The 27,398-nt window shown below is 39.5% G+C and overlaps 2 protein-coding genes across 6 annotated transcripts in view; both read right to left on the bottom strand.

The window, feature by feature from the left end:
* Positions 1–868: 868 nt before the first annotated feature.
* LOC108885457 (ependymin-like) lies at positions 869–4,603 on the bottom strand (the record flags this gene model as incomplete). The annotated part of the gene is given in 7 exon segments (XM_018679820.2): positions 869–1,434; positions 1,980–2,067; positions 2,239–2,338; positions 2,340–2,423; positions 3,640–3,774; positions 3,890–3,924; positions 4,531–4,603. Coding segments are annotated over 7 exon segments (666 nt in total), but the record flags the coding sequence as incomplete, so codon positions are not given.
* A 3,541-nt stretch (positions 4,604–8,144) lies between these two features.
* Positions 8,145–27,398, bottom strand: part of pnpla6 (patatin-like phospholipase domain containing 6) — a 28,136-nt gene continuing 8,882 nt past the window's right edge. Inside the window, exons 10-37 of one of the 5 annotated variants that reach the window (XM_051070739.1) lie at positions 27,024–27,152; positions 26,743–26,823; positions 26,335–26,470; positions 26,104–26,178; positions 25,307–25,407; positions 24,660–24,839; positions 23,702–23,779; positions 22,525–22,730; positions 22,107–22,238; positions 21,835–21,958; positions 21,516–21,629; positions 21,352–21,427; positions 21,085–21,234; positions 20,857–20,920; positions 20,449–20,617; positions 20,141–20,323; positions 19,714–19,832; positions 19,156–19,312; positions 18,926–19,042; positions 18,732–18,801; positions 15,868–15,984; positions 13,945–14,061; positions 11,894–12,042; positions 11,582–11,734; positions 11,218–11,334; positions 11,041–11,128; positions 10,567–10,712; positions 8,145–10,194 (exon numbers count right to left, since the gene is read on the bottom strand). In XM_051070739.1, coding sequence (XP_050926696.1) covers positions 10,126–10,194; positions 10,567–10,712; positions 11,041–11,128; positions 11,218–11,334; positions 11,582–11,734; positions 11,894–12,042; positions 13,945–14,061; positions 15,868–15,984; positions 18,732–18,801; positions 18,926–19,042; positions 19,156–19,312; positions 19,714–19,832; positions 20,141–20,323; positions 20,449–20,617; positions 20,857–20,920; positions 21,085–21,234; positions 21,352–21,427; positions 21,516–21,629; positions 21,835–21,958; positions 22,107–22,238; positions 22,525–22,730; positions 23,702–23,779; positions 24,660–24,839; positions 25,307–25,407; positions 26,104–26,178; positions 26,335–26,470; positions 26,743–26,823; positions 27,024–27,152 — 3,417 coding nt within the window. In that variant the 3' untranslated portion in view covers positions 8,145–10,125. The remainder of the gene's footprint in view (positions 10,195–10,566; positions 10,713–11,040; positions 11,129–11,217; positions 11,335–11,581; positions 11,735–11,893; positions 12,043–13,944; positions 14,062–15,867; positions 15,985–18,731; positions 18,802–18,925; positions 19,043–19,155; positions 19,313–19,713; positions 19,833–20,140; positions 20,324–20,448; positions 20,618–20,856; positions 20,921–21,084; positions 21,235–21,351; positions 21,428–21,515; positions 21,630–21,834; positions 21,959–22,106; positions 22,239–22,524; positions 22,731–23,701; positions 23,780–24,659; positions 24,840–25,306; positions 25,408–26,103; positions 26,179–26,334; positions 26,471–26,742; positions 26,824–27,023; positions 27,153–27,398) is intronic. The other 4 variants (XM_051070740.1, XM_018679717.1, XM_018679716.1 and 1 more) reach the window with 4 other exon arrangements.

The raw sequence follows: 27,398 nt of genomic DNA, 5'->3' as shown, positions 1-27,398 counted from the left end.
AACAGGCTAACTGGTGTTTTATCTGGTAGAGGGCTCAACAGCATCTGCAATCATGCTGGTGTCAGTTTAGTTATTTTATCTGTGTTTATTATTGTATTTGCCACCAAATATACCTTCTCCTATGAAGCGTTGGCAGTGTATAAACAGCTGAATCATGGATAACACAGTATAACATAGCTGTGTAAAGATATAGTATAATGAAACACACCTGTACAAATCATAAAAACTCATGAACTCATGAGGACACGTTGAGCTTGAAGATTGATTCTTGATGCCCAAAATACATCAGTTCACATTAAAATTGTCCTTATTTCTGCTCGAAACTACTATATAATGAATTATAGTGTGTAATGAACCATTATATTTTTTTTATATATATATATATTGTCTATAAATGCAAAAATGTGGGTGGGGGCTGAATAAATAAAGTGTCACTGTGTAGCATACCCGAGTAACTCATCTATTCACAAAACCTTTATATTTCAGGACAAAGTGGACAAATGCTTAAATCAAAGCAGGATCTGCTGAGATCAGAGTAGTGATGCCTCCATCTGCTGTAGAACAGTAAGTACTGCAGTTTACTACAGGATTTAAATGGATGCAAACAGCCATTTAAATTACAGCAGCAACTCTTATGGACACTTTTTCAAATAAGTTATTCCATTTTTTGAAAACACCCATGACAATGTACACACAGTACTTGTAAGGTTTAATTACTGAGAGATGAACATCACTGATTTATTTGCTACAGGTATGCCTCATGTCTCAATATGAACAACATGTCTGGGGTAATCATTTATATTTAACTGTTAACTTTGTATTGTTCTATGCTGTATTTGTTCCAATGAAGCATCCAACTCCAAATAAGTACAGTTTTATTCAATGCTTTTAATTGAAGAGGACGACAGAGATACAATACAGAGCAAGGATCAAGCTACAGTAGATGTTACTGAAAGGTCTCCTTCACTTAGTTCCTGCTGTGTACCTCTAATTTCCTTCTGATAGTCTAGTTGTGATCTTGCTATTTCCTGCAATACCAAACATTGAGATGTTCAAGTTCTACCTCATTACAATACAAATACATGTCAAGAGTGTAATTGACATCCCTGTGACTTGTTGTTCAACAGGTGACTATATGGTGGCTTAGCAGGTTAAAGTAGACTTGGAAATCATGTCGATCTAAATGGATTTACGTTAGATGATTACCAAATCATTTGGGTTAGCTCTGCTGCCTTGACAGGAGCAGTATTGGTGATTATTTTGGTGAGACACACTCCAGATGTTTACTCCTCTTTCTTGGTCTTCATGGCAAGAGACTGCAAGGCAGTGAAGATGGTGTCTGGTGTCTCTGTCTCCTCCAGTTTAGACTTGGCACAAAAGAAAGGTGGGATGTACTCCATGGGGTTTGAGTTGCCCACGACCCAGTTGAAGGTGCTGAAATATAAACAAAAGTTACTTTTTGAGCCTCATTACTTAGTAACAGCAGACTACAGTGCATACAACACATTGTGTACCATGTTGCCACATTGATGTCTCAAACTGTTGTTCAAGACCACATTGTGTGACCTATAAAGCCAGTTATGATTCCAAACTGTGCCCAGTTGTGCCCAGGCTGAATTTGTCTGTATTTGATATCATGTTGACAGGGATCTGTTTGGGGTTTCAGTGTATTTTTTCCCCCATCTTGAATCCAAATAACATGGACTGGGTCAGTCATTATGAACTCATGCTGCAGTGCCAAAGTTTGTTTGAACCTTCAGAACTTTATTTTTAATTGTAGTCCCAAAGTTTAAAAAAAAAAAAAACTTAATATGTAATTCTGATCTTTCAAGCACTTTGGCATGTTTTTAAATGTGCTATATGACTAAGTTATATTGAAAGATAAATGTCAATATAAACAGTAGCATTGTTTGGATTGAGTGATGTTGACAGTTAAGCTGTTTCTCTGCTCCTGTGGTTTGGCCAATCTAGATTCTCACCTGATGGTGGTCCATCCAGACTCTGGGGTGAAGCTGGTGTAGGTCATCGGGATGCAGCCAATCTCAGTGAAGACAGTCGAGTACATGCCTGAGGACATGCAGCAGAAGTTACATGTGAGGCTCTAACAATATACAGACAGGATGAGTTGCAAAGAACAGTCATAATCCAGCCAAATGTTATTCAAAAGGAAGTAATGTTTATTCCCATAAAAGGAATTTGCTCTTTTCTCATGCGTTACACAAATGTGTGTTCCCTTACCATTGTTTGGCAGGCTTCCATACCAGGTGTTGGATAGCACACCCATTCCCCAGGAGGAAGAGGAGCCCAGGAATACCTGACCCATCAGTTTAGCATCAGCCAGGCACATGCATGGGAATGAAGGAGGTATCAAGTGCCTTCTTCTTGCAAGAGAATTTGCTCCAGTCGATCTCATAATAGACTTTCTGAAGGGATAAAGAAAGAAAATGACTGCTCTCCTTTCACTGGGGTCATCTGTGTGTGTCCTTTGTAGCCAGCTGTCTTTTAATTTAATGAAAGCATGAATGAGAAGTAACATGCACACTTTCCATGTATACTGTTTTGTCATTACAAATGCATTGTCTTCAATGCATTTCTCACAACAAAAGGAATTTGCTAAACACTGAACAAAAGTTTCTGAAAGGTTAGTGGTTGATAGAGTTTTCATTTAACGTAATTATTTATTTTAAATTTTAAAGGAGTGTTTTTTAATTGTTAGTTCATTGTCCATCAGTAATAACAGGAAAGTCATAAGCAGGTGGCAGTACCACTGCATGGACAGCCTGCATGCCTGCCTGCAGGAAACACGCAGAATTATTGTTTTCTGTATTATTTTCTTAGTTTGGAGGTAAAGTTGGGATATTTGGAATCTACATCAGACAATAAGCTGCAATTTCAGTTGCACCGTATTGTAACTGTGTTGCTTTTGCAAGTTTTGAACATGTCATGTTAGCATGTTAGCCAGCTAGCATGGGGCTCATATTTGAAACTTGTAGTAGAAGTACAGGAGGTAGCCATGATAAAAGCAGGTCCTTACGAGAGCAAGTGAATGTGACTCATGTTAGAAAATGACTGTTCAAGTGACGAAATATGACAATAAACTGAAGCAAATGTATGGAGACATACAGCTGTAGCACTGAGTAGATGTTAAACTCATTTGAGCACAGACCGAGGTGTAATGATTTATTTGTACTATACTCATGTAAAATTGACCAGTTGACAACCAAGGGAGAAAATTAAGTGTCAACAGTACTGATTATTAAATAATTAGTAATTAAGTAATATGTTGAGTTTTAGATTGTCAGTCACACAAAAGCAATTTGAATAATACAATTATGTGCAGCATATTTAACTTTTTTGTGGAATTTTAAGGCTAAAAAAGTAATTCATCAGAAAAATCTTTAACAATCACAGATACTAAACATTATTATCAATTGCAGTTGCTCATTGAAAATAATAACCCATGTGCTGGAGAACAATGCAGCAACAGCAATATTTAACACTGGTCCACTAATCAATGGGCTACAGTAACAGTTAGGTCATGGAAACAGAAAAGCTGGAAAATGTCAGGAAAAATATCTGCGACAAAGTTCACTCAGTATATGCCAAATATTTTCAGAAAGTTTCTTCAGGGTTAAATACCTGGTTGAAAAGCATCAGCTGATCTATACCAGTGGACTGATTGCCGGTAAGCCCATAGTTTCTAACCCGCACCCTCTGTCCAAAAGCATCATAGCTTATTGTTCCTGTTGACATGTAGATTCCGCTGCCACCCATCTGAAAAAGAGACACAGTGAGTAGAAAGTAGAGAGAATCACTCGCTTGAGCATGAGTCCATCCAGGAGAGATTATAGGGAGGAGAGTTTATCTCTAAGGGAGGTCAGTGACTCACCACAGTGAGGCCTCCACTCATCAGTGGTGGAGAAACTGTGGAAGAGGAAATCAAAATGATTATTATTACGAGTTGTGAATTTTCATTCTGATGCCTGACACTGTTGTTGTGACTGCTGTTCGTTGTCTCTCTCTTGAGCTGTGTCAAAGAGGAATTTCTGTTGATTTGTGACAGACAATATCAGACAATTATTATAGACAAGTATCCTGTTCTATTCTTAAGAAATCAGTTCTGTTAGGGAAGAAGAAGAAATGTATTTGTGTAATTTGTATTTACTGGTAAATAGAAATTCCAGCTTCAGACACATATTAAGGGCATCAGTATTGCAGCCTCTTTTCAAACTAAATAAACTGATATAAATGGTTGACTGAATGAATGAATTCATGTGTAGAATAGATATTGATGTTTCCACACTAACCTGCCAAAAACTGAAAAAAAAAACCACACACAAATCAAACAAAAACAACAAAATGTTTATATAAAACACTTAACAATTCATGCCCAGCTGCTGTTTATGTATTTTAGAACAAGATAACCTGAACACCATGAGAGCAAAACTATCTCTGTACCATATAAATTTTCATGGAAATGTTTTCTTCTGATGTTTTTCTGAAGTCACTGATGGGAGTTTCTATACTTACCGCAGGGTTTTGGTGCCTGGGCGACAGCAGCCACCAGCAGCAGGCTGAGGCAGGACAGTACGCTGATGGAAGTTCATGTTGAGAAGCTTTTAGGAGCCGAAGGAGGAGAAGCTGTGAGCGCTCTGGTGTCAGGGTACGACACACACCTGCATATATACCTGCTGACAGCTGGCCGTGCTCACTCCACGTGATTTAACCCCCTCTGCATTTTTTTTCTGACTCCTCATGAGGGAAAATATGACCAAATAATTAACAGCCCTCTTTTGTAAAAGTTGGTCTGGCATATGACCACTGATAAGATTATGCAACTCATCACATGTTTGTTTTTATGTTTAAGCTCATTAGACATCATAAAGAGATTATGTTTGCCCTTTAGTCTGAGTGCATTTTTAGATTCTGTGCCTCCTGATTATTTTTTTCCATTATTGATTAATTAGTCTAAATATTTTTGAAATGAACACTTTTAATCAAATGGTATAGAAAATTCCACATATTTATATATTTTATTTTTACTAAAACATATGTTCTGCCTTTAGGCACTTTTGTATAAAATACCATACTGACCTTTTGGTTAATCTACTTTAAATGTCTCTTTTAGGGGCATTAAAACCATTTATTTTTATATTAATAATAAAAAATGTTTTGTAGTTCAACTGTAAACACTATTGAGAGATTTTGTTTAATTTATTGCTTTGCAGTAATGTTTCAAGTAACTTTCCTAGTGTCATTCGCAGCTGGAGTTAGTGTTACTCACACCTGCAGCCCATGATACAGCCTCAGTTCTGACTGCAGGTGTAAATAATCCCACGTTGTACAGAATAAGACCACCTGCTTATTTCTCAGCCTGCAGGGCTGCATGTACCTAAAAAACCTGTGTGCTGCAGTGCAAGCCTCCTTATTTTTGTTGTACTCCATCAAGACTCTTTGGTCTTGCCCAGTTTCCTTAGTTATTGAGTGCTACATAAAGTCTTATATATAATAATAAATAATTTGATAATATTTTCTCTTAGCTGAAAACTTAAATAATCAAACTTATCCAGTTAACAAAGTACTTTTGTTCCATTATATTCACCAGGAGTCTATACCTAACTGATTGAAATCAACACAGGGTGTGCGGATGTCATAAATGGCCCCGATCATGTGAAAGTTGTTAAAATGTAATAAAATCAAAATTGAGTCATAGTCAGGTAATAGCATCCTTATCTGCAGGTTCAGAAAGTCACAGAGATACAATGGACCTCCACCTCAGTCAAAGTCATTGCAATGACAACAAGTATAACGTTAACAGTGACAAAGGAAATTATTTTAATGACACTATTTAACAGTACAAACCATAACCTCATATAGCCACAGCAGTCTTTCTTGAAATTTAAATAAGTTATCAAAATCAGGTTATGTCCACTGTTATGTGTCAGGATCTTTCATGCTCACTTCAAAATGAAATTTAATGAGATGGTCTGTCACAGCTTTCTCTCTGTATGAAATCAACTGAAACATTTTCAGAGAATTTGAAAACTCAAATTGTTCTAGTGTCTTTTTTGAAAGAATGTCAGCAATTTTCTTGTGATGTTTTAGTTTGTTCAGCATTTTTTGCCCTTTATAAACATACGATTAAAGATGTAAAATGGAGCTGATGTCTGGTGTAGAATGGAGGCCGTGCACTTCTGATGTGTGTTAAATGATTTAATGGCATTTATAGCAGTGAGAACACAACTGAATTTCCCATCCCTCACCCTTCCTTTCCAAGTGGGTCGGAGAGTCTACGGTGGCTGACAGGTGACAAAATGGGTCAGCTGCTGCTTCTGCTAGTCTGTCAAGTGAAGAGGTTCATTTATATAGCTATATTTAGATATTGTGTGTAGCTGTTTGTTAGTAAAACTATAGGTAATAGCTGACGTGCTCTCTCCTTTCTTTCGTATACAGGCTGGAGCCACTATTTGGATCAGTTTGTCCATTAGTCCATTCTGGGCTACTGTAGAAACATGAATGGAGCAACATGGTGGACTCCACAGAAGAGGACCTGCTACCACTGTAGATGTAAGTGGCTTATTCTAAGTGAACAAAAGCACAGCGATTATTAGTTTTAGGTGAGTACACACTAATAAAAACATACTTATGCATATGATATTCAATTTTTGCCAAATAGATCCCCGTAAATGTCACACACTGGTCCTTTAATGGTTGTCGTCTGAATATGAGTGTAAATGGTTGTTTGTCTCTATATGTCAGTCCTGCGATATCCTGCAATCTGTCCAGGGTGTGCCCTGCCTCTCATCCAATGTCAGCTAGGGTTGGCTCCAGCCCCCCACGACCCTCAAAGAATGTGGGACTTCCTGTCACAAACAGCTGTGAAGGGTAAAGTTCAAGTTAAATTGTGTATTTATGTTACAGTAGGTTGGTGCTTTACTTGAAAATTGCTTGGTCTAAGTGTGCTGCTGCCTATAAGGATATATTTTTTAGCCTTAAGGAAAATAATATAGCCTAAAACTGCTTCTTTCAAATATTTTAAGTTTTTAGTTTTTTAAAAAGAATTACACAGATCACCTTTAAACATACTGACATACTCAGTATTTTAATTTTTTTCCATGAGTGCTTTCATACTTTCCATTTACCTTGATTTACAGTGTAACGATTGGAATATTTCCTATCAGACCACATTTAAAACTCCATAATAGGAAAAAGGAAAAAGGTTACATCCCACAGATAAACCTGCATCACATGAACGTTCACAGGTTAGATCTTTTCTGGTGGAAAGATAATGATCATAAAAGCTGTTAGCTCAGAGTCAGGTGCTTGGTCGTTATCTGAAGACTGACAGTTTATCAACAACACACAGACATAATCTATAGTAAGTCCCAGATGCTCAGAACAGATTTGACTTGAAGACTATCGATCCAATGAAAGAAACTTTTTTTTTGTCCGTAATGTGGCCCTGTGGAAATGTCACTGTATCTGTTATCTTTTGGATTGATTGCTAGGAAATTTGGTTTAGACATTCATGTCCTCCTCAGGCTTATTTGTAAGCTGATAGTGCCACCATCAAGTTCAGAACTTAAATTTGTTTACTAATTTGGTTTAAGATTAAATACCTGCAAAATAGTAACATTCCCTCCAGACCATCTCCTTTTTATTGTTTGCTAATTAACTGGCAATTACTAATAAATATGTTACCAAGTTAACAGCTAAACTGAGACAGATGACAATTGTGTCAGCACAGGTTGTACTAGTAAAATAATTAGTTTTAGGTTGAGGGGATTCAATTATCACTAGGTCTTATGACTGTAAAAGCTACTGACAGGCCATACACACACTAATTGCCTAAAAGTATGTAGGCCTTACCTGAACCCAGGTGAGTTCGGCTACCTTCCCGCCATGGCTTACTTGACCGTGTGAAAACAAATTGAGGTAAACATGAGACTCTCTGTGCCCTTAACCTTCACATGCCCATATAGAAAAGCAAACATCAGCTTAGCAAAAACTGATTTTTGCTGGTGAGAACCAACCACACGTGCAAACTGCATCCCAACAAGTGTGAGACTATCTGATCAATCACTTAAGCTCCTTAACATGCATTAAACAGTTTAAGAGAGGAAAAACTCAAATGGCACTCAACATGATGCATATTATATTTATTTTCCAATATGCATATTAAATTAGCATCTCTTTTTATTTAGACTCCCTTGGCATATCAAGGTGGATGGCAATTTATTAAACCAAACATGAGCAAGGAATATTTCAGTGCAAAACAGCTAAAGCCAAGTTAATTAAAATAAGATGGCCCCCATCCCCAAATTTACAAAAAGAAAATCTTTTTTTTAAAAGCCAGTAGTTAACATGTATAAATAAAAAAAAACAAAAACAAAAACAAAAATCAAATCTGGTGACCATCCATAAAAACAGAACAGATTTTAAGAGAGGAAACCCTTTTTGCTGTTTCAGTGTTGGTTCCCTTGTTTTGCAGTAAAGCATCAACTTACAAATTTCCACCTCATATACATATATGAATATCAACATTGTGTATATTATAATATTGTTACAATTTCTACATTAGGTCCATATTAATTGAGTGTTAATAGTTACATGAGGTGAATTCCTGTCCATTTGGAGTTTAGGATTACTCAGGGTTTCTGCATATTATCTCTGTCAAAATGACAATAATTCGTTGCCATGGTTTTGGAGATTTCCGTAACTGTACAGTCTGAGATTCTGAGTCATACACACTGTATTGTCCACTAACAACTTTTTTTAAAAACCTTTTTTGTCATAGATGTAGTTACATGCAGGAACCCTGAGTACTGCATGTGCGACCTTGTGCAAACAGAGGTGGGCACACACTGGTTTGTTGTGTAGTGTCAGTCGGAGGATCGCTCGCTTCTCCACAGCCACCGTTCACTGCCAGTGGGTCGAACACTAGCTGAAAAGGCATCGTCTTTATCTGGCATCATCTCAAATAAAACATCTGAAACACAAAATTTCAAGAACGCAGACACCACATCACCCAGTCACTGAAATCACCTCATTCATCCCTCATTTCCATTACACGTTCTCTCCATTCCCACGTTCAGTTTATTCTAACTGCAGCACATAAAGCTCACTCTACTGTACTGTGCGTAAATTTTAAATAAATTAAATTAAAATAACACTTGGCTCACTGGTCCATCTCTTCTCTTGTCTATGCACATTTATCTTCTCTTAAACCCACATTTCAAAACTTTCTGCAGCCTTCATTAACACGATTTTCTCTTTAAATAATAACCCACCCTTGTCCTACTTCCAAACACTCTGTTCATTCAACATAAACTCTACTTTGGCGTCTACATGAACATCTGTGCTTTCGTTAGCTTCCCCTACCTGACTCCCTACTTCACATCTACGCAAAACTGAACTAACTTTCTAACTACAGTTCTACTGTATGTGTTTCTTACTTTTCTTTTCAGTGTCCTGCTACTATTTCAACAAGTCACAGGTTTGCACGTGTGTACCAAACACTCCAAACGCAATATATATACACATATTCGTCCAAACAAGCGCACATAAGAAATGAATGTAATCCATCAGCGACGATGTGCAATGGAGCTGTACGTACAGAGGCGTACATAAAGATTCAGAGATTCAGATGGGACATGCAGGCGATTGAAATTGGCGACCTGAAAGTGTAAAGTGTCCGTGGTTTGTTGTGTTAATTGCTGCCTCCAGGGAGAGTCCCAGTTTTGGCAGGTTTTGGAGTTGGCAGGCAGGGATTCTGGCAATGAGTCAAAGGTGATAAGAAAAACACTGAGTGGCACAAACCTTCGAAGACCGTTCTTATTTGGGACCACACATAATTGTTTTTTTGACGGCGGGTTCAGAATGTGAACAGACGAAGCTATTGTGAGAGCGAGGAGGAAGCCACTTGATGCGAAGAAGATTCAACTGTTTAGAGGATGAAGCGTGATCCCCTTCCAGAAAAAAACAAAAAGAAAAAACAGTATCTCAGAGTTTCAGAAGTTGCAGGAGCTGAGTGGGATGTCCACGCCTCTAGCCTTGACAATTTATGGACCTGTAATTTGTCCCTTGTTCTTGTTTAAACTCCCTCTACTTCTCAGTGGCCCTCTGTCAGCAGTCAGACACTTCAGAGGTGTCACTTGTGAGTTTCCTGCGTTGCCTCACAGATTTCTCCTCATCCTATAGAGCAAAACAAGTGTAAAGAATATAATGTGTAAATTTATAAAGACATAGGTAATCGCCAGCTGCTACTGTAGTTACGTTGCTCAAACAGGAGACAAAAATATATTAAAAGTGTCGGGCATTGTTGTATTTTTAATTGCTTTTGCATAGCAATGGAGATCTATCAATACTTGTTAGTCAGATTCATTAATTGTTGCCTTTTCATGGGATTTGTGAACAATAAGAAAACTAAAGGATCACCAGACTTGTCCCCTGAGGTTAGGTGTGTACGTGTTTTCATTTGAATAAATTTAAAGAGGACATCTTCTGACATTCTTTGGCAGGCCCTGATTAATGATGTTTCTTTGTTTTGTTTTCGTTAGTGCTTACAGTCTGGAAGACTCCATTCTGCCCCCACTCTCCAGGGGAGTGGTCCTCAGGATCTTCTGCCTCTTCCTCCTCTTCCTCCCCCTCCTCCTCTCTCACTGTGTCCATCCCGTCTTCCTCGTACTCCGTCAGACAGTCTGACTCCTCTGCTGAATGGAAACGATTTAGAGGAGATATTACGGTGAGAATTTATTGTCTGACTGACCCACCACGTTCAGATAACACCCATAAAATATCAGGGACATCTCCTGCTGTATTTCAATAAATCACACCAGGTGAAAGCTACAACCCTTTATTTATAACACTGATTAAATCCAACATGATTTAGACAGACATTTAGACAGCTAACAAGGATCTTTAACATGATGTGTAAAAGGTGTGTGTTTATGGCCAACACACTGTGTTAAAAAAATTATCTAGTATGGTCTGAAATAATGAGAAGAATTTGAACCACTATAAAAGGAACTGCTCCCTCACCTTCTGCAGCTACATAGCTTTGGACTGGCTCTATCCTGGATACAATCTCTGCGAGGTCAGTGAAGTCAGCTCCAGGACACGTGCAAGACTGCAAGGCAAGAAACTGGTATTAGGTGTACAAGTAATAACTTTGATAGTTTTACATCAGCCATAAGCGTGTGTGTGCGCTCTCCTTACGTCAGTTCTTTTGCTGTCATTGTAGTCGGCTGAATGGTGGTCCTTCAGCATGTTCTCGATGATGTCACCTCGGGCCCAGCCAGTGAACACCAACTTGCCGTGCTGGTAGCCAACATCCTGAGGTACAAGGTAGTTTAAATAGAAAGATAAGGTACTTTAAAAAGTGGGTAAACATATGTTTTGAGTAAACATGTACTTACTGTGTAGTGCACTACATGTTTGAATCATAGCAGTGTGTAAACGTATGCCCTATATAGTGCCCTCAATAGATAATTATGATTAATAAGTGTTGTAAATCTCAATTAACTGCTCACAATAGTAAGTCAAGTAAGTAAATAGTAATTTTCAAGAGGTAAAAACTCACATAGATTTCGTCAAATTTGCCAAAGTCCATGGTCTTAAAGCGGTCGATGGGTGGTCTGATGTACTCACAGTAGGCACTCTTCTTCACCACCTCTAACTGCCGCACACAAGACACGTATGCCAGCCGAGACTGGATCTCTGCCATGTCTGGCACCTGCAGAAGTGGGTGGCATGAGAATCATATTTTGGCCACAGGCACCAAAGTTCAGCACTGACAACATTAAAGAAATAAAGTTCGATGCAGGACTCTATAGTTTACGTTGCTGAGTCACTGGTAGTTACCAGCGCGATGTTCCGCCAACCCACACTGTACCTTTACTTTCTCTGCCCAGGGATTGATCCGTTTCCACAGCAACCACCAGCCAGACAGGCAGTCGCCATAGTTACAGAGGTCGGTCTCATCTTGGCTTCCCACGTCGATGGCAATGACTGTTCTGGCACCCATGTTCCTTGCAATGTCCGCTGTTGGATGCGTAAGGTACACACCAACATTCACACACACATGCATGCATATGCACAGACGTACAAACACAGCACGACAAAATCCAGTGGCAGAAATGGTAAGACAATGAATCTTTGTTTCAGGACAATCTCAGTTTCTTTAAACCTTCATTTAAGGAGCCACAATGTTCAAACAGACTTACACCACAAAAACATCAGTTTTTTAACTTGTCAGACACACTCCAGAGCATTTATGGCCAATTAGTGAGAGAGAGCGCTGCAATTTTAAAAAGAAAAATGTATACTTTCCTGGCAAACAAGCACAGGGCCTGAAGTCATAACCTTTCTCACTGACTTGTTAGTGTTAAAAAGAGCCTTGGGGCAGTGAGCATTTTTGTGGTGTTGAGCCTATTCAAATACAGAAACAGGAAGACATCCCACAAGCCCAAAGCACTGATCCTGTGTGCCAAGAACAACTATAAATGCAGCTGATCGAGCACAAACTCTTCGAGGAGGAGCAGAGTAATAAACTTAAAAAAATGTACGATTCTGATTTTACAAGGCCCCTGTTAGTCAGATCCAATCTTTGGGCCCAGAAAGCAGCATATTTCACAAACTTCTGAAACGTGTGGAGCTGATGAGACAGGATTCCCAGACCAAACAGAAAATTACAAGAGCTCAGTCCAGAGCTTTGTGAAATGTGGCTGTTTTTCATCAGTACAGTCTTTATCATAACTACACAGAGACAGACTCAGGGGAGATTTTGTCTGCACACCATAACGAAAGCCAAAAATAGGTTATGTCTCAACGAAGTCTTACTTCCCATAAACATTACAGGGATGTGTAAATTTGGTCTGGTGCAATTTCAAATAATTTCATGTGATGAAGATATATTTGATAGTCCACAGACAAAAAACAGCTCCCCTCTCCTCTTTGTAAACAGACTCCACTCATTTTTTGTGGTTGAAATGGAGGCAAACACTGATTTCAAAAGGAAGCTTCAGCATAATAAACAGAAATGTAGAGCTGGGTGATAAGGCTGAAATCATTATCACAATATTAATTAGGATATTATCTGATATTGACAAATATATATCAGTAAGACCAAACCAAAACTTTGCTAACTAATTTTGTTAAGTCTTAAATTACAGCTTGATTTTGAGCAATTAACTTGGGCAACAGAAATTTGAGGAAATTATATGATCCATAATATTGAATTATTGCCCAGCCCTACATGAAAGTGCTCATTTCAACATGAGGGGAACCAGACTTTAATCTCAAACAGACTGGTGTCTAAAAAATAATTTAGGAATTACACTTTAGAGTTAATTCTTGAGATCTTAAGAATCTAATTTCAGCTTGATTAAAAGATCACATTAGGTGGACGTCTTAAGTGTCAAAAGTTCAAATGTGATACTAGTAGAAACCCCTTCTCCAAATTTTTATTCTTCACCTACCTGACACCAGGCTGTTTGACAGACAAATACTCCTGTTTAATATTTTATACACCTGCAGCAGTGAAATACTGTCTTTATTCTGAATGCTGATTTTTCCCCATCTAGGAAAACTAAACATTTCAGAGTTTCAGTGAGCTCACTCAGTTTTACGATGAATTTTTCAGTTTGATTCATTGATGTAATTTGTCTCACTAGATTAATTAATTAAAGATAGGAACCAACTCAATATTCAGATGGGAAAAAGTCAGCACCAACACCAGACTTCCCTCCACCATCATTAGGATCAGCTCAAAACTACTTACTTACCCAACCTATAAATACTGCTCTTTGATTAAAATCCCTCCTAAAAATCATCCACATCCCTCACTCCACCTTTCCCCCTCCTCTGGGAGACAGGAGTTGGGTGGACACTAAGGATTTTACAGTATATTGGTGGAGGGTGAGGAGAGGTACCACCTCTACTTGCCTGGCAGGTTGTTGATGTAGCCACCGTCCATTAGCAAGTTGCCATCTTTGGGGTCGCAGAGAGGCGGCAGGTACCCTGAGAGGGTCATGCTCGCCCGCACATAGCGCCACAGAGAGCCTGGCACACCAGGGAGGGAAGGAGGGAGGAGGGAGGAGGAAGGGGGGAGGATAACATCTCAATATTGTTTGCTAAATGTTTCAAGTTAGTGTCCACAGACCACAATCCCAACACTGGTGGGTTAACTGAAGGAAGGTAGCCCATCCCTGTAAAGGCCAGGACTGTGGTTCTGCTCACCTTAAGACTCTGTTGTACACCACTGCAAACCTCATTACCTCGCACAGAGACCCTGCGTGACTTGTGCTGAAGGTAAAAAAGTAAATGGCAACCATCACAGAGAACCAAGGCTGTTTGAATCTCCAAACTATGTCCCATCCCCCACGCTCTGAAGCATGAGACCATTTCACTTATCTCAAGTGTCAGCAAAATCTACATATACTTTACATTGTAGCTGAGACAAATCATCATAAACAAAGCTTTAGTGGTAGAATATAATGTCAATGTCAAGAAAAGGATCAGCAGCAGGTGTTGTGACAATGTTTGGAGATATGTCACCGTGAACATGGCAGGGGAGTGCCAAGCCTGCTCGGTCCTGCAGTACAGCTCAGTGCCAGCAGGGGTCAGCAGCAGGCCAGGCACTGCATGGGTTGGAAGGATAAGGAGCACCGCAGAGAAAAGCAAGGGGTGCAACTGTGCATGGAGTATACATATATGCTGAGGTAGAACTATCTTATTGAAATATGACTAGAGGAATTACTACCACCTACAGCTTTCCATTTCTTTTCTATAGATTTATGGTAACGTAAGGCCTTTATACAGTTTGTACAGGGACCTAAAACTGGCAACAGCAGGATCCAGAACACACATTCCCAAATAATTAAAAAAGAAATAAAAGGTAATACATGCCATCAATATATATTCATGAGAAATATATAGATAGGCTCACTGTATCTAACACTGGCATGCACATAAAAGCAAGCAAAGCCAGGGAAGAGGACAGGGGCTGTGTAGGAGAGACTGAACATGTTCCTGTAGGTGGAGATGATTGAAATGAAACAGAAGCAATTTCACGAGGACATCCTCGTGGGAAACAAGCTGCAGTTCAGTCCAAAGGAGGGAGACATTTAGGCCCACCAAAACACGCAATGATCCACGACAACAACAACAACAACAGACAGATGTGATGTTGACATGGTGCAGCCCTTCACTAACTCCAGTAACGCAAAAGCACCCAGAACACACAGTACCATCTATACCTGATCTCACACTGAACATCCTGCTAAAGTCCAAACAACTCAAGTCTGACTGGATGAGCTACCTGCAAGTTAGTAACAGCCTTTTTGTATATTACAATAAGCAAGTATAGTGGTGCGTGAAGACATCAGTGTTTACGAGCCACATCCAGAACTTTATAGCTAAGAAGGAGAAGGGAAAATATTTGGCAAACACAGAAGGCCTTATAAAGCCAGACCATCATGCATCTCTCTATGATCCATAGATGTCCAGACATGCATGGACAAAACCTCACGTCCAATAAGAAAATTAGGGTCAGCAGTCATATTCAGAGGTGGCGCCATGCCAGCTAGGGAAAGTGTGTTGTGTCCAATGGGAGAGAAGATGATGTGCTGTTGGTCATTATTTAATAAAATATGAGGCACTGATTGGTCAGCCCTAACATATATATTGGAATTAGTCTTTCCTTCCAAACCATGGGCTCCCAATGTCCACCTGGTCAGGGCGGGGTTAGTTACGAGTGAGAACTTGGAAGGGAGAGGGACGAGAAAGAGGGGGAGGGTAGCCAAGAGGTTGACTGTCGACTTAGGGATGGAGGAGGAGGTTCTGGTGAGCGGGTGTTTAAAATCTGACCTGGGACATTGTTAACATAGCAACCATCCACAAGCAAGTGGCCATCCTTGGGGTCGCACAGGGGAGGTAAATAGGGGGTGTAGGAGGCGCTGGCTCTAACATAGCGCCAGACGCAACCTGTCGGGAAATGGAGATGGAGAAGGAGGAACACATCAAATATGGGCCAGACTTCATGTCACAGATGGAAAAAAGAGAGCGAGAATGTCAGAAAAAGAAATGGAGAGAGTGCAGGAAGAGGAGGGAGAGAGAGAGAGAGAAATGCCCGCAACAAAGAGAAAAGGCTGCAGAGAGCAAGACAGAGAGGAAGAGGAATACAATGTCAACAAAACTACTTACTTATGCCTACGGTTTCTAACCAAATGCAGTAAATTCTAGCATGAGGCCAATTTCATATTTTATATTAATAAAATATTATTTATAAAAGAATACTCTAGAACTACTCCATTGCCAATTAAATTCAACTGTTCAATTCAACTGACTACTTAAGGAAATATAAAGGACTTTGTTGAGAATAATGAATGAAAAATATCAATTCAGTATCATCTTGTGACTGTGATAAAACAATACAGTTTAAGCTAAATAAACCAATCCATGGTATAAATAACAAGTATGTTGAATGAATGACAACAGATGTGTGTAAATTAGCTTTATAACAAATCAGTGATGTGAGGTTTGTCTGATGTGTTGGTTAAATTAAACATAGTATTAGCGCTGTTAGATGACTGGCTCAGCAAGCAAGGTGGGAGGGGAGAGAGAGATAAAGAAGGAGAGAGCGAGAGAGAAAGAGAGAGAGTGAGAGAGAAAGAGCCCATCACTTTAAGAAGTACGGTTGGGCCTTGAACTAAATGATCTAAAACTGTAGAATAAGCAGGAAAACTGCAAGGGAAACTGGACAAGGTTTTATATGTTACGTTTCACACCAGTCTTCTCAGATCTCAGTCCTGGTAGTCTTTCTCAGTGCATAAAACCAAAGTATATAATACAAACCTATACATACACTGTGTGCACCCATCAAAATGGCACATAATTATGCTTCTCTTTCAATGGCTAGCACCACTCTAGCAGTGTTTGACAAAAGCACACCAGAAAAACTACAGAAAGCACAGAATGGAGGTGAGGGAGTGAGGGAAGCAACGTGGGATGTCATTAAAGAGCAAGGAGGGGAAAGGCAGGGTGGAGTGTTCTGGATCCTACATGTTGACATAGACACGGGAGGGGAGTCAGCATTTTGGGGTCAGTGACTACACAGGTTATTTTGTCTATGCGGTAACCTATAGATGAGCAGCTGTGATGTCTCTATGAAGACCTGATATAACAGATATATCTAGGACATAATCTGGGGAGTTTTAGACACAAATGTGATGGCAATAAAAGAAACAATGAGAAAGCCACAGCTTTATCAATTTAGCATGTGAAAAGGAAGAAGTCAAAAGGAAGAGAAGGAGTTTAATAGACAGAAAAAAAATAGATAAGAAAGAAAGAAACTAGTGCAGTAAAAGTAAAAGAGGGGGATGATCGGGACAATGAAACTGACAGAGAAAAGGCTTTGCTCCAGCAGTTAGTTCATACACATGCCAAGATGCAAACATAAGCATTCTAAGTTTCTCTTCAGGACCCAGGCCTGTAAACCAATAAAACCCCTCAAATCCAGTGATCAGTTTGAATTATAATAAATCAAAACTTTACAATGAAATTAGCAATATCTTAATTTGCTGCACAACACTGTAAGGTAGCATTACATTGAGTATGGCATAAAGTTAAATTGCATTTAAAATGGTACACTGGATTTGTGGGGGGTCATTGCAGACTATGCAGATCTACTTTAGCTAATGTTAGTGATGGTGCAATGTTTATGCAAGTCAAACAGAACACATTTAACCATTATCTCATTATATCACAAGCACAGAAACGACGCAGTGTTTTCTTGTGTACATATCTAGTGAAAGCTCTCTTCAACGAGGCTAAAACTGGCATGTTTGTGCCAAGTCAAGCAATGCATTTGGCTTTGTATGTGGGCCTTTTTTTCTTTTAACTGCTCCCTGACGTACTCTTGTTTGCATGTCATCCGTAATGTCATGTGAACGTCTGCAGCTAGTCTCATGTTTTAGGCTTATATCAATTAAATTTGACTTTTGTTTTTGTGGAATTTCAACTTGTTTACTTCCAGCACGAATGGTGTGGACACTGTTAAACAAACACATCCAGAGTCATAGTGACTATAAAGGCAGTTCTCTTACATGCTACAGCAGTTTGAGAACATGTTAACTTCAGTTTCGCCTTAAACCATAAATGTCAAGGCATGCAGTCTACTTACTCAAGACAATGAATAAGCCAGTTAAATTTGGGTACTGTCCCAAGTACCTACTAATACAATATTTATAGATGTTTTGTATAAAGAATAAGAGACAATACAATACTTGAAGTAACTCCTGAAGGTTAACTGAGTGCAACAACATGCCAATATATTCACTTGGGTGATAGATTTAGTCACTGGGCAATTTCACTTCTGACTGACTGCTGCAAGCATTACTCACTGTTTAATTACTTCTCAAACAGGTATTGATGATAATGCCAATTTCACACATTAGTTTTCTGTCATTTGGAGCAGTATTAATGGCTTGAGTTGTGTTAAATGTTGAGAAAGACTTAAGCAATTACTCATGCCCTTTGTTGTGTATGTGTATGCATGTGTGCTACAGCTATCAAATAAACCTGGTAAATGTACTGTTATACAAAGTACTATGAAAGGACTGTCATGTACAAGTACTGTATTGAGCTTGTCTGAAACTTTTAAGTGCAGCGCAAATAGTATTATAATAGAGAGAGGGGTGGCACCCCCTGCAGTAAGCTCAGCTGTCACTCACCATCCTGATGAACACGCATGGCCGAGGCCGTGATGTCAGTAGTGACGTTGAAGTAGGGCAACCATAGGTCCTGGGGACACAGAAATTATTTCAGTGTCATCAACCTTATTATTATTATTTTCCCAGTGATTTCTGACAGGCATTACTGCAGCAGTAAATAATGTTTGAAAAATGATTTTATACTAGTTTCTCACCTCGGCTTGCTTGTCCTGGAACACTTTATAGATGCTGGTGTTAAAGGCAGAGCCAGAGAACATGGAGGTGATGGGATAGGTCAGGTCCAGGACTGTTTTAAAAACTGAGTTCATTGCCTAATAAAGAAGAAGAAGAGCAACTGGTCATGAGTCTTTTGTTTATTATAAATTTATCAAACATGTGGTGAGATATAAATGACTGAATGAATGGCTAGAGATGTGTACTGTACCTTGGACCACTCTCTGGCTCTCTGTTTGGTTCTGACAGCACTCCTCTCCTCAGCGTACAGCGCACCAATGAATGACCCAATCGAGGTCCCACCTACTATGTCAATAGGAATGCCGGATTCCTCCATAGCTTTGATCACACCCACATGAGAGCAGCCTCTGCAAGAGGAAAAACAAACATGTTAGATACCCAGGCATGTAGACCAAGTGACTTTATATGCTGCAAACTGCACAAAGTACTAAGCAGTAAAAAATGACTTGAGCTGTTCCTTTGATATAAAATCTACTATCAGAATTGAGGAAAAAAATCTGACATATTTTTCTTTTGCAGCTTGTATATTTAGGTCATAAGACTGGTGTATTTACACATTAGAAATCCAGGCTTGCGTTACCTTACAGAGTAGTAAACTGAAGGGGAGTTTTGGGCTGCCAGACATTACATAATATTCATGTTGGTTGTTTAACTAACATTTCTAATGCTAGATTTCAAAATGCTAAATTCTAAACACAAATGTGTTCACAAAATGTTTGTATTACTAGTTGTAGTAGACTCTTCTCACCTTGCTCCACCTCCTCCCAGCACCAGGGCGATGCTGTTTCCCGTCAGGACTCGGGCCAGCCGAGAGAAATCACTGTGCCTGTCTGCTGTTTTCTCAAACACCTTTTCATATACCTCCCTCTGAACAAACACATAGAAAATAGAGATGAGCATCATCTTTCCATTAACGTTTATTAATACAAGATCAGTGTTCTTGCACATTTTTTTATTGAAGTGTCATTGACTTATCAGAGCATCCTTGATTACAGCATTCTTAGTTTATAGGTATGAGGGCTAATCAATTTGCATTGCATCACCTGATCACCTGATATGTAGCTGATTCTAGTTCGTGTCGTGTACCATACTACACTATATACGTAGAATACTAAAGAACAACAATTTAATTTTGAAAAAAACAGCTAGAAATGACAGTAATGTTTGCTTCATACCAATTTGCTGGGACTGCGCCTAGAGAAGACCCTGCGAGGACACTTAAGGTGCAGATGTCCGGAGCACCAGCTACGCATGTTGAGCCACTCGACCGTCCTGGAGGGGCCTGGCCCATCCTCTCTGTGTAGAAGGACCAGCTGCTTCAGAGCCCGAACCGCTGTGTTCTCCAACATCTGCTCCAACTGGAGAAGAAGAGAGGAATAGGAGGAGAGACAAAGACAGTAAATGTGCTGTAGGTTGGTATCTTAAAGATAAGTTGTTACTGTTACTGCTGATGTTCCTCCCTTTCCCCCCCACACACACACACCTCTCCGAGGGTAGGTTCCTGATCCCCCAGGCCAACGATGAGGATGCAGTCAGCCTGGCGGATGCAGCGCTGAGTCCATGGGGTCATGCTGTTGTCAGTTTGGTAAAGGACAATCCGATTGATGTCCTCCTGCTGGGCCAGCCAGCCAGACAGACGGTACTCATGGATACTGATGGATTGAGAGGACAGCAGAGACGAGGATAATGAATACCCTTTTAATTCACCAAAACACACGCATAGAGTGACTGAGAGGTTGATGAGATACAGACAGGATGATAGAAAAAGGTAACAATCAACAGAAACAATCTCAAAGGGGAAAAACTAATGGGAGAGTGACAAAATGTGGCAGTTAGGAAATTTCACAATAATGTCAGAGAACTGAGACAGTTCTCTGATTGTCAGACTGACCTGTCCAAAGCAGAAGCACCCAGACGCTCTCTGATTATGTCACTGGTTAATAGCAGAGTGGGCCCTGCAAGTGTCAAACAGAGGCAGTGTAAAATATAGGAATATAAAGAATACAAAAATAGTTATGAATGTAAAAGTTACACTAAGTTTTATGTAATTTTACTATTACATCAATTATAACCAGGATGTGACTAAATAGAAATAAACAAGAGTTGTTTTGTAGCCTACCAATAGCACTGAGGGCATGGCTGAGCTCCAGGTTGAACGCGTTGATCGGCACCTCGTCACATACCGGCAGCACAGCCACAGTAGAGAGGTTGCTGGCGGGGTTGGTTACATCTGCACTAGCTGACATAGTGGGCAGACTCAGGGCTGAGCCTGGAAGACAGAAACACAGTGTGTGAATGGAGTCATGTGAAAAATGCAATAGACTGGACTGACAAAGACATTGAGGACGTTTATGTGCAAATTAAGAGCTCCTCATCATCATGTCACCTGAGAATGGCCCGCGACCCTGCTGAAGGTTCCCCAGAATCTTCTGGCCTAACAAGTGGATCAACCTCGTTACCACCTAAACAAAGACAACAGGCATCAGTATTATTTCATTTGTACACAATGGGTCAACCAGACTACAAGTTTTCACTGATGAAGTCACTGACCTGTGGATATCGTCTTTTGATGTTGTTGAGTGTTCCCTCAGGCAGCTTGACCAGCTCTGTGTCTCTCACAGCGTGGACAGTGGTGGCTCTTGGCTGTCTGGTCAAAGCCTCAACCTAAAGTATTAGGCAAGACACCACAACATACTGTTTCAGAACTCAAGAGTAATGATAGCAAGATGGCAATAATAATAGCTCACCAAGCTCTGAGACTAAAAGCCACTTATAACTCAACAATTTTTAGCACAATTTCATTTGATTGCTGAGGTTTCTTTTATGCACAGTTGGAATGAAAACATAGGACTGAGAGTCTTGTTCTTACCACTCCAATGAGGTCTCCCCTGCCGTATTCCCCAACCAGTTCTTTCTTGCCATTTGCCTTGCGGATGACTGAACGCAGACGACCATTCAGTACGATGTAGGTGCAGTCTGACTGGTCGTCTTGTCTGTAGATGTGAAAAGAGAAAACAAAGTCATCACAGTAACGATTACATATTAACTGTAAATGAGTAAATAAACAATATGTTATAGCAGAAATTATAATAGAAAACTATGTCTTCATATCTTTCTCAAGAAACAGCTAAAGTAGAGTACCTGTAGAGGGCTCTGCCAGCCTCCACAGCCATCCAGTCAATAGCAAAATCCATCTGCCTGACAAAAGGGGACATGCGGATCGCCACTGTGTGGGCTGCACTCAGCACCACACTGGGCTGCTCCCTCATGATCCTGCAGGTGTCAACACACAGCACAGACACAGACTTGAGAAAGAGTGGATGTGCAGTTCTTATATTGTTTGTAAGCAGATGTCATATTACAAAACTGAATGGCTCCAGCCATTATGGTGCAGGAAGTGTCAATTTGAAATTCAAACCCAAAAGACTTGAGATGAATGTGTAATTGCTTTGTAGGACATATAATGGGACAATGATGCTTTATCAATGAGAGCTTTAATATGATATTAGACTCGATTGTATTCCTGCTTAAATATAAACATAAATGACAATCAGCTTACTCGTAGAAATCCGACTTTGAAATCTTGAGGTAAGTACAGTCTCGGACGGCCTTGATGGTGAAGATGAGGGGTTCTCCCGTGAGCACAGCAAGCTGGCCCACCATCTCCCCCGGGTGGGTTACAAACAAGCACACAGCTTCCTGTTTATTGATCATCCGTTGGTAGACATGCAGACACCCAGACAGGACAAAGTGCAGACTCACATCCTTAAGAAGTGAAAAGGGGAAGAGATAGAGAAAGCAAAGACAGGATAAAAAAACTTTGTTGTAGATAAGATAAAATAAGATAATCCTTTATTAGTCCCACAATAGGGAAATTTACAATTTTCTGTAATTGTATTATCTGACACATTAAATTTTTTGCTGCAGTGAATAAATTACTTAAATAGCTATATTCTATGACTATACTAGCTGCTGCTACCATACTATATTGCACAATAACCTGAATCCCACCTTCTGCTTTCTGTTCTCTATGTTTTTACATATAATGTTCAGTGAAAACAGCTTCATAAATTTCTAATAAAAATTAAAAATTAAATTAACTAAAACTAAAAGTAAATACACATTCTGTTACTTGTCCCACATAACTAAATGGAATAGTTACCATAGTTAGTAGTTACGTAAATGAAAACTATGATAGAAAAAAATAGATAAACTCCAGATAAAGCTAACTAGCTTAATAAGTCTCAATAGCTGTCATCTGAGTTGTACTGATTTCAACATACAGTAACTATTTAAAAATATATATAAAATATGAACAGAGACCTAGAAAAATAGATATATATTTAATGCCTATTAGCATTGAACTGAGAAAATAAGTTAAATAAAATAAGTTTTTTTTGTAAACTAGTTAAAATAGCTGAAAGAAAGAAAGGACACATTTTATTTGTAGATTTCCCCCCTGTGGTCTGTAAGAATAATCCAAGGGCAGAGTGCAGTATCTACATTTGAATATTATGTAGGGTAAATTGCAGGGATTCTTTGAGAAAAATAATGGGCTTAAAGATGCATAAAGCCTTAATTACAACCTTCTATCTACATTTTTCTAGTAAATCTGAAAACTTCTCAACTTCACTGCTTCTGTAGTTACGGCACTCTGCCTTTGTGGGGCAGTATACAGCTAAAGAGGGACAGTTTTCAAGGGGTTGGAGGGGTTGCCTGTGTCTTGTGTTGAGTACCTGGTCTCCTTGTCTGGCTAAGACAGCTCCAGCTTTCGCATGGTGCAGAGTCACTCTCCCATTTAACAAAGATGGGTCCTGGGTTTATGAAGACACATAGAAAACAGAAAAAAAATCAAGCAGAGTTAAGAGGTTACAAAGTGGAGGAACAAAGAGAGCAAAATGTCTTCCTTCCCCTTTATTCACCTTTGGGATGAAAACCAAGCTTAAGACACTTCTGCAACATTCATTTCATTGTCAGGGTTTTGATCTAGTTGCACTAGTTGCAACATGATGTTCTGAAATATTACACGTGGCAATATCTACTAGAGGGTTTATCACATATTGCATCAAATGCATGTATGCAACTTCTGATACTTCCTCAACTTCAGATGTAGCACAGAAACATTGAGAGTTACATTTCTGTCAGTACAGTACAAGTACAACAAAGTCTTGTTTGTCGTTAGGGTTTTTTTCTGGATTCTGAAATATTTTTCTAAGCTTATTCAACATGCATATTCTACTATCTGCCTTTCCTGACATAGTACCAAACACATAACAGTAATTCATATTTCATCCTTAAAGAGACCGTGGATCAACAGTGCCACTCTCTCCCTCATTTATAGACTGAACCCAGCTCCTCTAGTGTAGCCCTGCTGACTGACCTCCTTTCTACAGCATAATCGGTCAACAGATGCTCCGGGGAGATTTGTGACAATGTGTTCATTCATGCAAAGAAAGAATAATGCGATGAGCGTATTATTATCATTATTCCTTAATCCATGAGAATTTGGTCTCACAGTATACTGTGTAATTAGGAGAGCACTGCACTAACTTTATGCTTCAACTCTGCTTTGCTTCCTTCATTGTTTCTATTTTACTTGTTAGTAGTTCCGAGTTTGTCTCATATTAAAGAGGGTCTGGTGACATCACCACATAATAACAGAAACACTATTTTTAACACAATAATTTAACAAACCTCAATCCTCATGAGTTTGAGAACCTCTTTCTGAGCTTCCTCAAACAAAGCAGCACTGGATCGACTGGATATAGGTGTAAAAATATTGTCCACTCCTGGCTCTTCTTCTGGATACAGGTAGATCCCTGAGGGAACCTCATCTACTGTCACCCTCCTCTCCCGCTGGTCCTGGGACACAGACTGTAATAATGTACATATAAGAAAATATTTCATGAGTCTTATTCTGAAACAGGGCATCTGCCCCCATATTATCTATGAATTGTCATGGTGACACGATGAACCAAGACTTTTGCTTTCAATCTCACAAGATGTCAGATAATATCAAATACGTAGCTGTGTGTCCTGAATGGTAAACATCACATATTCAAAACTAACATGTTGTTCTGGAACAAATATTTTAATATCAAATGGATATGAAGGATTTTTCTCCTTGTTCACAAGATAATGTTATTAGCAGATAATCACTGATATTTGACAAGAAAATAAAACATTTTAGTATCTTCATTTTAGATATCTGGAGTACTTTATATAGTGGAGTACTTATTCATGCCCTCTGGCAAACCTTTAATTGTTGCTGCTTCAATTACCCCCAAATCTATGTCAGGAAATCAATAAAATCAACCTTATCTGATCTGCAGCGTACTGACCCGAGTAAAGGTGGGAGGAGTGTTTCCATCCTCTGCAGAGACAGAGATCCGTCCCCTTTCATATGCCATGTCAAAGTCTGATCTCAGACTTTTCTGTATACCTGCACAGACAACATTTAGATAATATTTAAGCAATATCCTTCAGTCTTTAATCAACAGTTAGCTGTGTCTAGGTGAAAAACAAACATCTTACCCATGGGTAGTTTTCATGTTTGAATATTCATGTAAATGGTTCAAAATTAAAACATCCCTCTATAAGCCATGGCCCAATCAGTATGAACAATAGTAAGAAAGCTAAATCTGTTCTGTTTGCCCTCACTTCATTCTGTCATACTAGGCTTTCTGAACATGACTTCACCACTGGCTATCACATGTAAACAGCCACAAGTCTCTCTGTGTTAATGTGTCATTACCTGCACATGGTTGACAAGGCTTTGTGTGCTTATCTAACTGAACTGTGCTTCATTTGGACGAGAACAGAGACCAGTCTTTTCAAGCAACAACTGTTCATACCTGTCCAAAAGAAGCAAACTACAGTGGTCTATATCCTGAATGAAATGCTTTCATTATGACTGGAGTGAACATGCCCAAAGATTAGGTAGTGTAGACAGGTATGACGTCAGAGGAGCTGAGTGGGGTGGTGCCAGGACAAATGCGCTGAACCCTTTTTGTGGTGTCACGGTCACATAATTCAGCTAATAATTTTTCCATTTCCTCAAACTAGCACCATATAGTGCAGTTAAAATACATCCTGTTTATATGTAAAACTCTCCCTGAAAAGGACAGAGACCCCTCACCAGCAATGTCCACAGGCATGGAGATGGTTCTGCTAAGTGTTGGCACTGTTGCTCCATCCTTCCCTTGTTCTCCTCCTGTAAATAAATCAAAACAAAAATGAACAGTCAAAACATTTATAAGCTTTAATGGAAAGTCTCAGGATGACTTAAATGGCATTTCACAGAGTTAATAATTTACAAACTATGTTCTATCATTCTATTAGAATCTTTCTAGTTTTTTTTTTTAACGACCTGTAGCTTCACTCTTAACGGCAGCTTCCCGATGCTCCTCAGACACTGTCAGGCTGCCAAAGCGCTTGCCATGGCGGATGGGACTGGTGCGAGTTGGGTGGGGTGACGGAGGTGGCAGACGCGATGGCTGCATTTCCTATAGAATAAGTGCAAGTGGTATGTAGTGTGATTTGTGTGAGGTACACAGTTTGTTTGTGTGTGTGGTGGGAAAATGGAAAAAGGGAAGCAGCATTAGCATTCAGTGACTAAAATCCTAATAAAAACAATATGTGTACTGGGCTAATGACGCAGAATTCCAGATGAATGCCAAACCACATTACCCACAGTTTTCATGGGACTCTTTGTGTGTGTGTGTGTGTGTGTGTGTGTGTGTGTGTGTGTGTGTGTGTGTGTGTGTGATACACTTACATGGCTGAAGAGCTCATTAGTGAGTCCAAGATAGTTGTGCAGGGCTAGGACTGTTACTCTTTGGAGACGAACCATAATAATCTGAACAGACACAACAGGAAGAGAGTCATTTGACACATCACATGCAAATGACTATCACAACTACTTCTGGATTCTGGATGTATGCATTTCTAGCCTGTAGTTTTCATTATGCTTCATCTGTTGAGCTACATATAAGAATAAATGTTGGTGACTAGGCAGAAACAACAAAAAAAACGATGAGAGTTACACACACAACTCACCTGTACTACTCGCACCAGGCTCTCAGGGTACTTCTCAAATATAGAGAGGAAGGCCTCTACAGGTAAACGGAGAACAGTGGAAACCTCTGCAGCCCGTGCTGACACCGTTTTATAAGGCTTCTGGTGGCCCTGCACACAAAGATACCACAGATTTGATACTTCTCAAAAATCGTCTACTTATGGAGTAAGAATGCTTTTATGATCTGTAAATTTGCAAGTTTGTTCATGAACAAAATCAGAAGTCTTCATTGTCACCATTATTTTAATGCTCCTCATTTAAGACAGACTTGGATGACACAGTGATTCCTTTCAAGTTATGCAGATTTTGGCTGAAATACAACTAAAGACCAATGTATGAGTCATGTGCATGTCAGT

The sequence above is a fragment of the Lates calcarifer genome, linkage group LG5, assembly GCF_001640805.2.
Source record: "Lates calcarifer isolate ASB-BC8 linkage group LG5, TLL_Latcal_v3, whole genome shotgun sequence".
NCBI classification, from domain to species: Eukaryota; Metazoa; Chordata; class Actinopteri; family Centropomidae; genus Lates; species Lates calcarifer.
This window is presented reverse-complemented; position numbering and strand designations above follow the sequence as displayed.